Raw genomic sequence first — 18,728 nt, 5'->3', positions numbered from 1 at the left:
ACCCAAGAACTCGTGAATTTCATCTGTACATTTCTGTCGTTGTCTTCCAACTCCTCTTGGGTACCATTCTATTATTTTCTTAGTCCATCTGTAGTCATGTCTTCGAGCTGTGTCCTGCCCAAGACTATTTTAGTTGTTTAGTTTTGATAAGAATGTCCTTTAATTGAGTTTGCTGCCTCATCCATGTATTTCTCTTTTTATCTAACAGTCTGATTCCTAATATAATTCGTTCCATTCTACTCTTCCATTCTTTTGGTGAGTGCCCAAGTTTCACTTCCTCATGTCATGGGGGGGGGGGAGTATACATTGGTTCATTATTTTACATTTCAGACAAATTGGGATATTGCTCCTCAGCATGTGACTATATTTCCTGAATGCTATCCATTCAAAAATTTATTCTTCTCTTGACTTCCAGCCATTTATCATTATTACAGCTAATGACTTGTTCCAGATAAGTATATGAATCCACCTTTTCAATTACTGCTCCTTCAATGATTATATCCCTTTCTGTGGCATAGTTATTCATCATTACTTTTGTTTTAGTCATACTCATCTTTAGTCAGAAATCCTTATTAACTCTGCATAACTGATTAAGATTTTTCCTCTAATTGTGTGGGATCATGGCTTATGATCATAAATGTCATCTACAAATCGTAAAGGGTTTAGTTACTCTCCATTCACTGACTCCTTTCTGCGACCAGTCTAATCTTCTGAAAGCCTCTTCAAGGGCAGCAGTAAACAACTTTGGAAATAGTGTGTTCTTGTCAAACTCCTTTCTCAGTTTTAAATTTGTTACTATCTTTATCTAGTCTAATAAAGGAGGTAGCATTCTCATATATTTTCTTCAAAATAATAATATATGGGATATCTATGCCTTGTCTTTCCAGCACCTGAAACATTGCCTTATGCTGTATAGAGTCAAATGCCTTTTCATAATCCACAAATGCCAGGCATAATGGTGTTTTATATTCATTTTCTTTCTCCATTAACTGTGATATTACGTGAAGGTGATCCATAGTTGAGAATCCTGTCCTAATGCCAGATTGCTCTTTTGGTTGATTCTAATCAAGTATTCTTTCTAATCTGTTAGTAATGACCCTTGTGGATATGGGATAACAAGCTAATTGGCCTATAAGTTCCGATTTATCTCCTTTCTTATGCAGAAAAACTATGATTGCATTATTCTACTCCTTAGGCATCACGCCTTTTCTAATATATTTTGTGAAGTGTCATGTCTCTTCCTCCCAATTTTAAGAACTCTACAGTAACTTCATCTTCTCCAGGGGCTTTCTGATTCTTCATTTTCTTCAACGCATGTTCTACCTCATCAGGAAGAATATCGGGTATGTCGTATGTGTTACTAATTTGTGATCTATCTTCCCCACTGCTGGCATCATTCCCTCGCTCCTTGTATAATTCTCTATAGTAGCCTTCTGCTATTTGAATTATGCCTTCTCTGCTATCCAACGTGGTCTGAAATAGTGAAAGTACTTCTTTGTTTTCCTACATCTTGTATGATTGAAAGTGATTTTAGTCAGTAAATAAAATATTAACAAAGGAAAGAAACAGAAGTGATATATGATCAAGAGGAGACAGAAGTAAACTTACTAACATCATACTGAACATTGAACTTTTGGCTAAGAAGGATCAGGCTCAGGGATCCCATTGAATAAAAAGAGTAAGTATAAATTATTTTCTTCTTTAAAATTGCATGGGGACGATTACGAAAAAAAAATTGTTTTAAAAAAACCCTTTAGGGGACAATATTTACAAAAATGTTGAGAAACATTGTTCTAGAGTAATGCCAGAAACACCATATATAGATTTCTTTTGTGGAGTATGAAAATAGGAGGGGTTATGGGATCATAATTAGTCTTAAAAGCTTGTAAAGGGCCAATGAAATGTGTTAAAAATTTGGTGTCAATCTGAGTTTTCCTTTGAGTAATGCTTAAGCATCCAAAACTAATAGGGCTTTCTGTTGGAGGGGAATGGATTCTAAAGCCTTTCCAAGGACTAACAAAACACAGAAAATCTGGCAATTTCTTGTTAAGTAATTGGTCAAATATCTGAAAAATACTTCAGATTTTATTTATAGAGAACTGAAATTTTACCGAAAAAAAAAAAAAATCCTACTTTTTATCAATCGGACAACAGACAGAAATCAGGCAATTTTGGATCAAGAGAAAATAGGCAATTTTGGATCTTTTTTTTAATTAAATTTGAAATGTCATCACAAATCAATCTAAGAGACATTAATATAAAATTTCATCAAATCCATCTATTGTGAGTTATGTGGAGACAGATAGATATTGTTAAGACAGTGAGCATACCTAAAAAAAACTTGAGATATAACAAAAAATGGTATACCCAATTACTTATAAGAAAACTGAAGTTGCTGACCAGTGTTATTATATGTAATTCATAAATACTATTATATTTAACACAAACAGTAAATGAAAATCTTATGCAATTAAAATCCAATCTGAATAATTTGACTGAATAAAATTATTCAAAACAATATCTTGAAGAAGAGTAACAAATTCTAACAATAATTCAGAATGTTCATAGCGAGAGAATAACTGTTACCAATCAGTATGTTAAAGAGATAAATTACTAATTATAACTGAGTGAGCATATTATTATAACCTCTCAGTTATGCCCATCACTCCTAACCACTAATTGTTCAAATGATACAATTGAATGAGTCAAATGATTTGTCATAACTGAATAAATCAATTATATCCTCTTGATTATGTCCATTTGTAGTTAGTAACTGCTACTCATTTGAATGAGTTTAACTGAATGAATGGCATTCATTTAAATTTGAATGACATTAGTATAACTGAATGACTTACTACAATCAAATGAATCTGTTGTAACCTCTAGATAATGTCCATCATTAGTATATATACCAAGGTTGTAATGATAATATAATTGTAACGGCAATGTTGTTGTTTATACTCTGGCATGAACACTAAGCCAGAGGCATTTACAATTAACTATTCTGACAATGAATACAATCATTAACTATAACTACCAGCCATGCAAGCTTGAATCACAGTCCACTCAGGCACATGTGCACTGCTATGCTCTCACACTTGACTATGTCAGGCGATCATTAAACAAAATGTCAAAAGCCATCCAAACCACTTAAAAGTAGTTGACAGATTACAGAATTATACCTGAAAAAAAAAAAAAAAAAAAAAAAAAAAACCAAGTTTACAGTGGTTTATTTAGAATGTATAGGTGATCAGAGGGGAACACACATTCTGTGTGTTATCAGATATTCAGCCTAAAACACTGATGGATCCAATATCTTTTTATTTTAGAAGATTTAGGGAAAATCCGGTTGGCCTTCCTCCATAAAATCCACTCATACATACCTTCTCGATGATAAGCCCTGTTACATCACTTTGGTGGCAACGAACGTGTAGAGTGGTTCTCTTCAAGATGCTTGGTCAGTGTGAAGAGGAAAAGACCAAACCTTCCAGCACATTACAACATGACGAAACAAATGGCAGCAGCAGCAGCTTTCACTTTCCATCTTACAGCAGTGAGAGGATCAGAGTGAAAGCAGAGGGTGCTAATAATCTCTGGATACAACCAGGCTGCCATGCACGGAAACTGAACTTGACCTGTTACAACGCAAGATTGCTGATCGGTGAAGATAGGATATTAGAACTAGAAAAGGAATTAGAAAAATCATCGACTTGGCTGAAAGAAGAAGAAATGACTCACTTATAAGTTTATCAAGTGGAAATCCACCATACACTAATGAAAAGAGCGAAGGTAGAGTTGGCTTTCTGGTCCATAAAGATATAAAAAACAAAATTTTGGAATTCAAAAGTACATCACCAAGGGTGTCAAGACTACTAAGGATTTCTAAGACGTACAAACTAAATGTTATAATATATGTACCAACATCAAGTCATGATGATGAAGAGGTTGAAGAAATGTACACCGAAATTGAGACTTCTAGATGAACAGAAAATTCACTACACCATCATTATGGGGGAATTCAATGCTAAGGTTGGAAAGAGACAAAACAGCGCAGAAAGAGAAACTGTAGGAAATTTTGGAATTGGTTAAAAAAATAAAAGAGGTGAAAGACTTGTGGAATTTGTAGAATCTCGAGGGATGTCAGTAATGAACACTTTTTTCAAAAAAAGGGGGAACAGAAATTGGACATGGAAGAGCCCAAATGGATTAACAACTAATGAAATTGACTTCATCCTAACTAACAGAAGATATATTGTGAATGATGTTACTGTCCTGAACAAAGTAAATGTTGGAAGTGATCAGAGAATGGTAAAATGCACACTTGATATAGATGTAAAAGAAAGGAAAAAAAAAAAAAAAAAAAAGACTCGAATAAATAATAAAGGTTTTTGAATTGACAGAAGAGAAAAAGCAATATGTACTGGAACTTAAGAACAAGTTTGAGCTTCTGAAAACCTTTCAGGACGGAGATATCGAAGATGAATACAACAATTTTCTGAAAGTGATAAAGCCCGAGAAACCTAGAGGTAAAAAGAAATACAAAGAAAAAAAATTAGTCAAGAAACACTTGTCCTGATGAACAGAAAACGACAAATGAAGAGCAAGATAAACACCGACAAGGATGAAATTGAGTATACTGAGTTAAATAAAGCCATCAGAAAGAGACTCAGATAATGAGCAGCAGCCTGGAAAACAAGATGTAAGGTATTTCAGAGACTGCTGGGAGTCATTGCGGTACAAGTAAACACATGGCTTGTGTTAGGGTAGCTAAGAATAGGAACAGGTGCATGTATACTTGCGTATACACCAATGCTAGGAATTTGGTAAATAAATTTCATGAATTTGAGGTATTGCTCAAAACATCAGAGGCAGATATTCTTGGGATATCAGAGATGTGGTGTCACACAGATATAAGAAATGCAGAACTGGAATTTGGAGAGTACAATGTGTACAGAAAGGATAGGAAGGGAAGAGGGGTTATGCTATTAGTTAAACACAAAATCCAAGGAAGTGAAGCCAGTCAACATTGCTGGACAGTGCAGTGTCAAGTCAGTTTGGTGTGACATAAGCATTGGGAGATCAAAATTGAAAGCAGGATATGTTATAAACCTATATCTTATAAATCTGATGAGTATAATAAGAAACTGTACAGGGAAATAAGAGTGGGCCAGTAAATCAGAGAATCTTATAATGGGGGGATTTTAATTTCCCAGATATTGGCTGGAATTTGTAGGTTGGTCACTCACACACTAGCAAGGCTTTTGTGGATTTATTGGATGATTGTTTTCTACATCAGCATGTTTGGGAGGCAGGCAACTAGAGGGAGTAATACTCTTGATCTGATTATCAGTAGTCATTCTTCATGCATTAAGAATCTGCAGATAAAGGAACGACTAGGTGGCAGTTGATCACAGTGTGCTGAAGTAGGATTTACTCAAAGAGGTAACTACCATTAGGGGTAAAGGAAAGGGTTTTTGCTTTCGTAAAGGTGACTGCGGTGGTCTGAGACAGTATTTAAATTCTATACGATAGGACCAACTGATGATGTTACCAACAGCAAATTCAAAAATGCGAAGCATTCAAAGAATTTATCTGGGAAGCTACTAGGCTTTACATACCAACTAAGAAATATTGATCAAGGTTTAGGCCTAAATGGATGTCAGATGAACTAATGAGACATACGGCAGAGAATAAATATGCATGGGATACATATAAACTAATGGGTGACATAGAAGCCTATGATACATATAAGCTAGTCTGTAACCAAGTCACAAAGGAGAGGCAGGCAAAGGCAGATTATGAGAAATCTTTGGCAAAGGATGCAAAGAAAAACAGAGTTCTTTACCTATGTAAACTCTAGAAGGAAAAGGATGAATCAGATTGGTCCACTGGATATTGATGGTTCAACTGTTGATGATCCTGCTCAGGTGGCTAACAAACTAAATGAGTATTTTGCATCTACATTCACACATGAGGAGTTATTCAGCGAGGAGAATGCCAGAGGTGAAGTAAACCCTGGCAGTAAGCTAGATGATTTTGTAATAACTGAGAGGAAAGTGGAGGAGAAATTGTTGAAGATAAACATAAAAAAGGCACCCAGGGTGGATGGGATCTATCCAGTTATATTAAAGGAGGCAGCAAAGGAAGTAAGCAAACCCTTAGCCATAATTATTTTTATTTTATTTTTTTTTTTTTTTGATTTGGTAGTTGTTGGCGCATCGGCTTCTGTGGCCATATTGCACCTCCCAAGGTTTTTGCAGTACTTTGATCCAAGCCCGAGGCGGGAATCGAACCCGCGACCTTTGGGTTGCCGGGCAGGTACTTTACCCACTCGGCTAGCCCGGTCGGCGCCATAATTATGAGAGCTTCTTTGGACTCAGGGGAGGTACCCATGGACTGGAGATGTGCAAATGTGACCTCAATTCACAAATGAGAATCAAAGTACGACACAAGTAATTATAGACCTGTTAGTTTAACTTCTGTTCCAGGAAAATTAATGGAGGCACTGGTTAAAGAAACACTGCAGGATCATCTAGACAAGACTTAAGTTATAGCTCAGACACAGCATGGATTTTGTTACGGGAAAGTCTTGCCTGACCAATTTTATTGGATACTATGATGTGGTCACAAAGGAACTGGATGCAGGGAATAACTTTGATATCATATATTTGGATCTTAGAAAGGCTTTTGATACTGTTGCACATGGAAGACTTCTGAACAAATTGGAGCAGTGTGGCATTAGAGGCAAATTGCTGCTATGGATAAAGGGATGGTTGAGTGGGAGAAGACAGAAAGTGGTAATTAATGGACACTGCTCGTTGTGGACTAAGATTATTAGCGGAGTCCCTCAGGGTTCAGTGTTGGGTCCATTGTTGTTTTCTGTATTTATAAATGATATTATATCAAGCTTAATGTCCAAGTTTGCAGATGATATGAAGGTTGGCAGGGTAGTTAAGGACATAATGACAGTAAGCTGCTGCTGCAACAGGATCTAGAAAAGTTGAGCAAATGCGCTGAGAGGTGGCAAATGAAGTTTGACAAATGTAAGGTGCTACATATGAGAAGCAGTAACCCCAGAGTAAGCATATCAACTCTGTTGTACTACACTGACAGGGGGCAGGGGTTGCAAAATTTGCTATTATGGATAAGTTGTTCAAAATTAAAACTTTTCAGCAGCCTAGAAAGTGAGGAGGAGTAGACGAGTGTTGTTTTCGCTTCCACCAATATTAAAAATTAATAAAAAACATTAAAATATATAAGAAATATTGTATTGCCTAAAAATCAGAGTATCTTTGTAAGTGTGCACTGGTGGCACATTATCAAGATACTCTATAAAAATGCAGAGATTAGAGAACTGACCATCCCATCCTATGGATAATACATCTGAAGATGTAAGAAAGCATAAAAAAACATTTTTCAAGATTTTTAAAATTTTTTTTTTAAATGCGTCGGCAATATTAGATATATCATTTATAAAAACAAAGTCTCGTTCCAATTTTCTAAACTGTAAAAAATTATATTAATTAAGATCGAAAATCGTTTTGAGACTGGCATTATGAAGGAGAAAATTTCGCATTTTCAGAAATATCTCAACATATTTAAACCATTTTGCAGTTCTGAAATCCTTTGTAAAAGTTGTTTGCAAACTGATCGAATGAGTCTTCAAATACGCATTTTTAAACCTTTTTCAGTTATAAATTCTAGAATTTGTTCGATATCGGCCATTCGGGCTCATGGACAATACTTGACAAGTCTAAAATAAAGTATAAGTATAAAAGCGGCAACCATGAAAAATAGTACATATCATGTCTGGTATCCCTCCTAAATCCAGCCCTTGGAGAATTTGACCCTTTCATATTATGCGGCCAACATAAAACATAATGCTCTATTTGTTGCGTAATACTTGGGAGTTCAGTCACTAGCAATATCTTCATAAACAATTCTCACCACCTAATATGACGGAAGAACCAACAACGGAAAAGGCAACAACTTTGTCTAGATGAACATTCATGGCAAGAGAAATAATAACTAGTCTTGAAATAACTTTTACTTGATATGATAGTGAAAGATGAAATAAAACACACACTATTGTCACTTCACGCGACTACACAAGTCAAACGTCAAATATATGGGAGCTGTATTTACCATTCAGTTAATTGCTCTGGGATCCTCAATTGTTATTGGCTGTATTCACACGATAACACGTCGGACCACAAGGCCGAATGACTTTTTCGGGTGTTCACATTTTTCTGTTTAAACAGAAATTTCGTCCGCGTGATAAGAGAAAAATAGAGAAAGTGAGATTGCACGAGGTGCTATAAAATATTAAGGTAAAACTCAAGAACACGGTGCCCCTTTGAAAATCACGTCGAGAAGAAGAGCAGTGACGTACGGTTTGCAACTCCGCCCACTCAGTGCGTTCCCCCTCTTCTTTTCGACGACTGCACGTGGCGAATGTCACGCGACATAACAGTATGGCGGAGCTGAAAAACAACGAAATTAACGGCAATACAGCAATTTTTTCGGAGCAGCAACCAAAATAATTATACATAAAAAAGCACAGTAATTTTTTTTCAAAACGAAACAAGCTAATGAGACGCAGTAAACGACCAATTTTCACCAAATAACTCCCGAAGTCGCGTAAAAAAGGTAACCTAAAAACTTGACCATTTTTCACTAAACACAAAGGCGCCTCCGTAGCCAGGTGTAGCAGTGCGTAGCACACGCTTCTTGATTAGACCGGGGTTCGAGCCCGTAACCACCAAATACGGAAGATGCGGGAAGGTCAGGGAATGACCACCGCATATCCCCGGAGAAATATGGCCTTAGTTGTTAATGCTCCTAAAAACCAAATAACAAACAAACTAAACACAAATGAAAGTCGATTAAAAACGTGACTCCCATTATATATACTGTATAGTTTTTTTTTTCGTCCAACGACTGGTTTTTGCTTGAATCTCTCCCGAAGTCGCGTAAAAATCTAACCTAAAAACTTAACCTTTTTTCGCTAAACTGAAACGAAAGTCAATTAACACATGCAACGAACAATAAAATTGCTCTTTGCATAAGTACAAAACGGCAACATAGATTTTTTTTTTTTTTTTTTTTTGAAAAGAACGCAACGGACACAATACTAGGTTAATGATACGTGAAAATAACACAGAAATACAAATTAAACTCACCTCATCAGTCATCGGCTGTAGACTTGTTATTTGGTTTTTAGAAGCATTAGTAACTAAGGCCATATTGCTCCGGGATATACGGTGGTCATTCCCTGACCTTTCCGTATTTGGTGGTGACGGGCTCGAACCCCGGTCTAATCAAGAAGCGTGTGCTACGCACTGCTGCTCCTTCCCACCTGGCTACGGAGGCGCCTGCCTGTAGGCTTGTATATCTCCAAACAGGATAACGACACAAACTCAGGCCCACGTGACAAGTAGTAGCAAAGAACCGGACAAAACAGCAAGAAGTAGTAGCAAAGAACCGGACAAAACAGCAAGAAGTAGCAGCACAGCCCATAACAGAAAGCAGCATTCAAAAGAAAGAATGCGCAACGAAATTTCGCATTTAGCGCTCCAGTGACGTCCGCGTGAAACGAAGAGGGAATGCAGTCAGTGGGCGGAGTCACAACCTGTCAATTTTTCCCAAACTTTCCCCCGTTCTGACAGCCAATTACCAGGATGCACCGTATATTGGAGAACGGCCTTTTTTATTTTTATTTCTTTATTGGCTTTATACATCTATATGATTATAATTAGGAAATAAACATTTTCAAGTTATTGTGAAAGATAATAGGAAATTATTGTGAATTTTGGTGTTGTTTAAATTTTTAATTCTTCCACGACGAACTCTTGCTTGCTGCCATGGTACCGAACCAGCAGGAGATACAAAATAGTCCTTAAATGCTTCTCGCATTTCGAAAGCTTCACTTGTAGCATTTCTTCGAATGAAACCTAAATTCTGTAGACCGGCATTGCGTGGCAAAGGTTCTATTTCCACAGGCATTTCTCTTTCCTTGCATAACATATTAAGGCAGCAGCATGCTGCTAGCACCACTTTATCCACTGTTTCTAAAGGCTTAAGAAAAAACTCTCCATCGAGCAGTTAGAATGCCAAAAGCGTTTTCTGCAACTCGTCTAGCTCTAGACAACCGGTAATTGAAGATTTTCTTATCCTCATCTCCTCCTAAACGATGTCTGCAATAGGGTCAAAACAAGTACGTTTTTAAAGGAAATGCTTCATCTCCTACAATTACATGTGGTTGTGGCTCACCATTTTCAAATAAGGGAATGGCAGCAGGAACAGCGAGTTGATTTGACTCCAGTTTTTTTTTTTCCAAAGTGCGAGTTTTCAAAAACACTTCCATCGCTATTTCGGCCATACGAACCTACATCAACTGCAATAAATCTATATTTAGGATCTACAAGTGCTAGCAGCACAACAGAATGAGTTCCCTTATAATTGTAAAATGTTGAGCCTGCATTAATTGGGCATTGAATATTTATGTTTTCCGTCTATGGCAGCAATGCAGTTTGTGAAATTCCATAGTTCCTTGTATTTAGCTGCTGATTTTTTCCAAAGCTCTTCGCTTGGTTCTGGCATTGCAATGGGTCCCAACTTATGCCAAATGGCATCACATACATCGATCACTATTTTTCGAACTGTACTGAAACCTAGGCTCCGAAAAGAGTTACCGGTTGCCGAGTATTTAGCTCAATGTTTAACGTATGGAAAAAGGATAAAGGATAGAAATAAATTAGCCCTAAAGAATGTTGAAGGAGAACTGTTGCAGAAAACCAATCACAATATGTCATGCAAAGAACTTTACGTTACGCATTATGTACTAAAAAATAAAAAACCGTTAAAGAAAATTCGCTCAAATGAAAAGTAAATATTTTCTTTTTGATAAAATAAATCAGGTTTATTGACTGTGTATTGTAAACAATTATGTAAGACATTTGATGTTAATATTTATAAAAGTTTCCTTTAGTGTTTATAACTTTTGCAATAAAATTTTCCGAATTAAAGCACAGGCTACAATTCGGCTAATTGACTAATTTATTTGACTAATTTTGCATTCCACAAACTTGTAAAAATCAACAAAATATAGAAATAAAATGGTTGTTATTAAAATATGTTCCGTTTTCTTTTTTAAGATATAATGCGAGTACCAACATAAGCATGAGTACCTCGAGATAAAATTTTTAATCTGGCCACCCTACGTTACGTTACAGTGACGACGCTTCTCCGACCGACTTCGCAGTTTACATTAAACAGGACCATGGAGTACTACTTTTATGACGAGATTCACGTGACGTGATAATAGTGTGTTTCCTTCCATATCCACACCGTTTCAGCGTTCAGAAATATATAACGCATAAAAAAATATGCATGTATTATTTAGTCTATGATACTACTAGCCACCGTTAGCGATTTCTACGAAAAAGTATACAAGTCTACTAAATCACATTTATTCAAACTTCATAAGTTAATTAAAGGCAGAAAAACAGTTATCACGTCACGTGAATCTCGTCATAAAAGTAGTACTCAGTGGTCCTTGTTTAATGTAAACTGCGAAGTCGGTCGAAGACAGAAAGTCATGTAACGTAGGGTGGCCACATTAAAAATTTGATCACGAGGTATTCATTCCTCGTTTAGGGGTACTCGCATTATATCTTAAGAAAACTGAACAATTTTAACCGTATTCTTAATAACAACCATTTTATTCCTATATTTTGTTGATTTTTACAAGTTCGTGGAATGCAAAATTAGTCAAATTTAAATAAAATTAACCGAATTATAGCCCGTGCTTTAATTCGGAAAATTTTATTGCAAAAGTTATAAACACAAAAAGAAACTTTTATAAATATTAACATCAAATGTTTTTACATAATTGTTTGCAATATACATTCAATAAACCTGATTTATTTTATCAAAATGAAAATATTTATCTAGCCATACTTTTCATTTGAGCGAATTTTCTTTAACAGTTCATTTTTTAGTAAATAATACTTAAAATTCTTTGCATGACATATTGTGATTGGTTTTCTGCAACAGTTCTCCTTCAACATTCTTTAGGGCTAATTTATTTCTATCATTTTTCCACGCGTTAAACATTGAACTAAATTACAGTACTCGCTCACTCATTGCATTTGAGTGAGGCAAACCAAAAACAAAATTAATATTTTTTTTCTGTATTACGTACGCATTTAAAATTTTTATCGAAACATCTTCGGTATTTTTCAGGTCTTTTGTCTCAATATTTCTACGGAATGATTTCAACAGAACATATTCTTCATACAGCAAATCGATATTGATATTGGGAATTTTAAATAAAAAAAGTTTGTTGCCTGAGCCTTAAACCATTACAACGAAATAAAAAAAGAAGTCAGGTAGAATGTAAAAGGGTACAAAGTAAGCATAATATAAATATTCTGTAACCCCCTTTGTAAATAGGATAAAATGTGCCATTTTTGGGTGCATATCAACAACTTTATCGTCAGTTAATTCTTTCTTTCTAAATAATCATCTCAACAGGTTGATTTATGCTTTTTCAAATTCCCCATTTCAAACGTTAAAAAAGGGGTATCTTGTAAATTTTATTATAATTCCAAAAGGGGTACGGCTGGAAACCTGTAACGTTGTATATGTGTCATTCTCTTTGAGGAAAGCTGAAGCGAAATGAATTGCCACAGTTCATCCTCCTCTTCAGATTTTGAAGAACATTTAGAAAATGCATGCGCTTTTCTTATAGCCGAAAAAACAAAAGAGAGTACGCAATGGATACACGACATCAAATGGAAGAGAACAGAAAAAGGGGATTTTCATCATTTACTGCAGGACTTAGAAGAAGGTGAAAATCGTTACATGGATGGATAAAGAAGAATTTAATTTCCTATATAATCCAATTAAGGATGACATTCAAAGGCAAAATACGCAATTTCGAAATTCAATCAGCGCTAAGGAAAAATTAGTTGTATGTTTAAGGAAAGTTGAAATACTGCAAGTTTAATTTTGAATAAGGATTTATTCTGTCAAAATACGAAACAAACATGAAATTTAATTACAACGAAAAACTTCTTCTCAACCCCAAAAATTGAACTTGTAAGAAATTGTTATGTATGAATTGTTCAAATTGAAATGATGACTTGTTCGGCCTCTCAATTTGTTAATTGGAATTCTTTTGATCTATTTTCCTCCTTTGGCCAATTTTGAGCGTCCCTGTGACTGGACATTTGGGGTAAGCATGCTTTGGAACAGGCACAGGTGCAACATCCTTGATGTTGTTGTTATTTGATTTTGGATATTCTTACTTGTGCCCTCAAAACAGATTATTTACTTCAAATTTAATTTTCTATTAGCATTTACTGCATTTTCCTCTTGTCACGCCTAACGAAATTTCTGTTTGAACAGAAAAACCTGACAATGTCATTCGGCCTTCAAGCCCGACGTGTTATCTTGTGAATACAGCCAATCACGACGGTGCTCTCCACAGTTGTGATTAGCAATACACTAATTGTTTAAATATAGCTCCCCCACATTTGACTCTAGACATGTATACAAGTGAAGACAGTGTTTCCGCCCTAAGATTAATTCCAACCCTGTGCCGGTTTCCCCATACGTGCATCATGTGTTCGAGAGTGTGCCACCGGCTGGAGTTATCACAAAAAGTACAGCCAGGCTTCGCATAACGCAAGTTCGATTAACGCGTGTTTCAGTTAGCGCTATTTGAAAATATTAGTTGCATTTTTCACTTTACACAATGCAAATTTCCAGTTAATGCGATTTTTTGTTTTTTTTATGCGATACTTGAAAAAGATTTGAATCGCGTGTAGGACGGGCAATAAACAAACGTTTGCCTGCTGCCCGCCTCGGTGTCTTCCATCCGCTAATAAAGTCAATGCAGACTTGCATTTAAAAATTCTAATTTTTAATTAAATGAGCCAGATGAAAATGTTACCGCGAAGGAGATAACGGTAAAAGAACTAGATGAAATCTTTCGTATCGCAAAGAAAATCAAACAAAAGGTGTGAGGTTCTCTGCGATATTTATTTCGCCAGGACCCAGAGAAGATTGTCGGCTATCGGAAATTGATTGATGAAAAGAGAAACTCAACACTGTTCAAATATTTCCGCAACAGTCATTTATTTCTTCATTGTGTATTTTATGTCAGAGGTTCCCAAACTTTCTCGGTTCACAGCGCCCTTAATGTCTCAGTAATTTTTTCACGGCACACCTACACCAAAAGAAATACCTAAGTTCCGTTTAGTAGTTAGGTCCAAACAACTTAATAAGAAATGTTGAAACTGTGAACTACCTAAAGCTAGTAGTTCGCGCGGTGTCCGACAGATGTCGAGTATCGCTGTGCTTCCATCGAAAATTTAAAATATTCCGCGGCGCACAGTTTGGGAACCGCTGTTTTATGCAATAAACATTTAATTCCATAATTATTTTCATTATATTTTACATTGTATACAGTTAAAAAGTTATTTAAAAGGTATTTTTAAAATTCTTTATAGACATTCCAGAAGAGCAAGAACCAGCATAGCATCAGTAGTGTCCTTAACAACCCTGCCAACCTTTGTATCGTCTGCAAACTTGGACATTAAGCTTGATATATCATCAATATTATTTATAAATACAGAAAACAACAATGGACCCAACACTGAACCCTGAGAGACTCCACTAATAACATTAGTCCACGATGAGCAATGTCCATTGATTACCACTCTGTCTTCTCCCTCTCAACCACCCCTTTATCCATAGCAGCAATTTGCCTCCAATGCCACACTGCTCCAATTTGCGCAGCAGTCTACCATGTGCAACAGTATCAAAAGCCTTTCTAAGATCCAAGTATATAATATCGAAGTTATTCCCTGCATCCAGTTCTTTTGTGACTGCATCATAGTATCGAATCAAATTGGTCAGGCAAGAACAAAACTTAACAAAACCATGCTGTGTCCGAGCTATAACTGAAGTCTTGTCTAGATGATCGTGCAGTGCTTCTTTAACCAGTGCCTCCATTAATTTTCCTGGAACAGATGTTACACTCACAGGTCTATAATTACTTGTGTCAGCCTTTGATCCTCCTTTCTGAATTGGGGTAACATTTGCACATCTCCAGTCTATGGGTACCTCCCCTCAATCCAAGGAAGCTCTCATAATTATGGCTAAGGGTTGGCTTACTTCCTTTACTGCCTCCTTTAATATAACTGGATAGATCCCATCCACCCCAAGTGCCTTTCTTGTGTTTATCTTCAACAATTTTTCCTCAACTTTACTCTCAGTTATTACAAGATTATCCAGCTTACTGGCAGAGATCAATACACCTCTGGCATTCCCCTCGCTGAATAACTCCTCATGTGTGAATGTCGATGCAAAATATTCATTTAGTTTGTTAGCTACCTGAGCAGGATCATCAACAGTTGAACCATCGATATCAAGTGGACCAATCTGATTCATCCCCTTCCTTCTAGAGTTTACATAAGTAAAGAACTCTTTGCTGTTTTTCTTTCTATCCTTTGCCAAAGATTTCTTGTAATCTGCCTTCGCCTGCCTAACCTCCTTTGTAACTTGGTTACAGATCAACTTATATCTATCATAGGCTTCTGTGTCACATGTTAATTTATATGCATGACATGCATTTTTCTTCTCTGCCATATGTCTCATTAGTTCATCTGACATCCATTTAGGCCTAAACCTTGAACAGTATTTCTTAGTTGGTATGTAAAGCCTAGTAGCTTCCAAGATAACTTCTTTGAATGCTTCCCATTTTGAATTTGCTGTTGGTAACATCATCAGTTGGTCCCACTGTATAGAATTTAAATACTGTCTCAGACCACCGTAGTCGCCTTTACGAAAGCAATAACCCTTCCCTTTACCCCTGATGGTAGTTACCTCTTTGAGTAAATCCCACTTCAGCACACTGTGAATCACTGCCACCTAGTGGTTCCTCTATCTACAGATTCTTAATGCATGAAGAATCACTACTGATAATCAAATCAAGAGTATTACTCCCTCTAGTTGCCTCCCGAACATGCTGATGTAGAAAACAATCATCCAATAAATCCACAAAAGCCTTGCTAGTGTGTGAGTGACCAATACACAAATTCAAGTCAATATCTGGGAAATTAAAATCCCCCATTATAAGACTCTCTGATTTATTGGCCCTCTCTATTTTCCTGTACAGTTATTATTATACTCATCAGAGTCATTAGGCCTATAGCACACTCCTACTCTCAATTTTGATCTCCCAATGCTTATGTCACACCAAACTGACTCAACACTGCACTGTCCAGCGATGTCAACTGGCTCCACTTCCTTGGATTTTATGTGTTTTATTAACTAATAGCATAACCCCTCTTCCCTTCCTATCCTGTCTATCCTTTCTGTAGACGTTGTACTCCCCAAATTCCAGTTCTGCATTCCTTATATCTGTGTGACACCACGTCTCTGATATCCCAACAATATCCGCCTTTGATGCTTTGGGCAATACCTCAAATTCATCAAATTTATTTACCAAAATCCTGGCATTGGTGTACATGCAAGCATACCTGCACCTGTTCTTTTTCTTAGCTACCCAAACACAACCCATGTGTTTACTTGTACCGCAATGACTCCCAGCAGTCTCTGAAATATCCTGCATCTTGTTTTCCAGGCTTCTGCTCATTCCAATAGAAGCACTGCAAGAATCACTTTCACCTCTGCCAGTGGCTACTGTTAATCTATTAGTCCTTGTATCCCTCCAAGCTAGCAGTTTTCCGACCCACCTAACCCTGCCTCGATAGCATTAGCAAATATTCTTGCACCCTTTCTATTTAAGCGTATCCCATCCCTGTAGAAGCAGTCTCTTCTGTTAACAAGTACAGACCAGGCTGAAAAAAATTCTACCTTTTGTGCCTCACACAATCTTTACAGGGCCGAATTGATCAACAAGACTCTCATCATATACTCCCTCCTATCGTGTCTGGGCAGAATTGCAGACACTTTCAAATTCAACCCTAATTCACGGGTTTTTTTCAACAGTGACCTGTACTTGTTAAGTAATTCTGCCAGTCTCCTACTCTTAATATCATTAGTGCCAATGTGTACAACTATATCACCTTTTGTGCCCTTAAAAATGATATCTGCTCTACAATGTCATCAACCTTTGCCCCTGGCAGACATACCCTGGTCCTGTTCCACCTATCCTTTTTACAAAGCATGTTCCCCATTTCTGTGACAGTAGGGTCACCAACGACTACTAGTTCCTGTGGGACCAGAACATTCTGCCTTGGGGGTTGCCAATTGAGGTGTATAAAGCCTTGAATGGCTTGAGCATGCTCAATGCTGATGGAATTCTTCCTCTTGCCCAGAATAATCATTTGAGAGGGCATAAATTCGAATTGAGGAAAGACAGATGTAGAATAGATGTGCGGAAGTTTGCCTTTAGCCAGCAGGTGGTTGGTTTGTGGAACAGACTTCCATCCTTTGTTGTGGAAGTTGATAGCCTAAATAAATTTAAGGCCGAGCTGGACATGTACTTGGAACGAATGGAGGGGTGAAATGGGAGCGTGATTTTTTTTTTTTTTTTGGCTGATGCTGCATAAGCTTGCTTCCCTGCATCATATGCCTCTACTAATGCTAAAGTTTCATATTTGATATACATCTGGAAGAACTTTCTTTTCCAGCTATATATTTCTGAATGCACAAAAATTTAAAAATGGATTGAAAATTATTTAAATGCAATTTGCATCGAGTGAAATTCGTAGATCGGATCGTCATTGAGTAACTCTCAACATTGAACCCCAGGGGCTCACATCTGGTGAGTATGGGCTTGGCACACCCAGGGTCCTGAGCTGGATATCATCATTCTTCTTTTTCTTGATGATTCCCTTCTACTTCTCTCTCTCTTTCTCTCTCTCGGGGTAATTCAGAATTTTTTTTTATTTTTGCCTGGTGCAGCATAAGCCTCAGGCCTTCCTTGCACCATATGGCTAATAATAATACAATACAATACAATTTTATTTATCAAGAGAATTTGTTTACAATAAATGAACTTGTTAAGAAAAGTAAATTTCTTGACAACAAGTTGTTATTCTTCCTTTAAAACAGTTTTGTACATTCCCTTCTACTTCTCTCTCTCTCTCTCTCTCTCTCTCTCTCTCTCTCAGGGTAACTCTAATTTTTTTTTGGCTGGTGCAGCATAAGCCTCAGGCTTCCTTGCACCATATGGCTAATAATAATAATATTTGTTATCTTACAGAAAAGACTATGAAGTCACTACACATAGTATATTCCACACTGTAAACAGAGGTAGTAGTTTATCTGCATATCAATTCTAATCTACTGTGTCATTGAGTATCAAAAATTTTCTTATTAGGAATTTTAATTTGGAGATGGGGTAACTTCTCCTGAGCCTGAAATCAATGCTAGCCAACAAGTTGTTTATTATATTCATTGTGTGCCTTTCTCCAAATCTATTTAGTATCCTAGGGTGAGGCAAAGTAATTGTTTTTGGGTTCCTTAAATTTTGTAAGACATTTCTTTGCAGATTCGACTCTTCAAAAATAGTGTTAAGATTTTTTAAGAATAGATTTAACTTCAGTTTTTGAACTGGATACAGTATTTTATGTTTCAACAAAAATTGCCTTCTCTTCTTCAGGTCATTCCAAGAGTTTGTCCCCATTAAAAGTTTCAGAATCCTATTCATTAAGTTGTTTATTGCCCTTATTTCTGTTTTATTTGCT

General features: G+C 36.6%; 1 protein-coding gene and 1 pseudogene across 1 annotated transcript in view; both read right to left on the bottom strand.

Annotated features, from left to right (window-relative positions):
- Positions 1-7,978, bottom strand: part of LOC150078253 (exonuclease 3'-5' domain-containing protein 2-like) — a 163,514-nt gene extending 155,536 nt beyond the window's left edge. Inside the window, exon 1 of the mRNA XM_090384514.1 lies at positions 7,801-7,978. Coding sequence (XP_090240640.1) covers positions 7,801-7,807 — 7 coding nt within the window. The 5' untranslated portion in view covers positions 7,808-7,978. The remainder of the gene's footprint in view (positions 1-7,800) is intronic.
- Positions 7,979-10,078: 2,100 nt separating this feature from the next.
- Positions 10,079-10,602, bottom strand: LOC150078252 (uncharacterized; annotated as a pseudogene).
- Between the last annotated feature and the right edge of the window lie 8,126 nt (positions 10,603-18,728).

The sequence above is a fragment of the Mastigoproctus giganteus genome, chromosome 11 (assembly GCF_048544385.1).
Source record: "Mastigoproctus giganteus isolate SK-2022 chromosome 11, ASM4854438v1, whole genome shotgun sequence".
Taxonomy (NCBI): domain Eukaryota; kingdom Metazoa; phylum Arthropoda; class Arachnida; order Uropygi; family Thelyphonidae; genus Mastigoproctus; species Mastigoproctus giganteus.
Note: the sequence above shows the minus strand (reverse complement) of the source record. Positions and strands in the feature narration are given on the sequence as shown.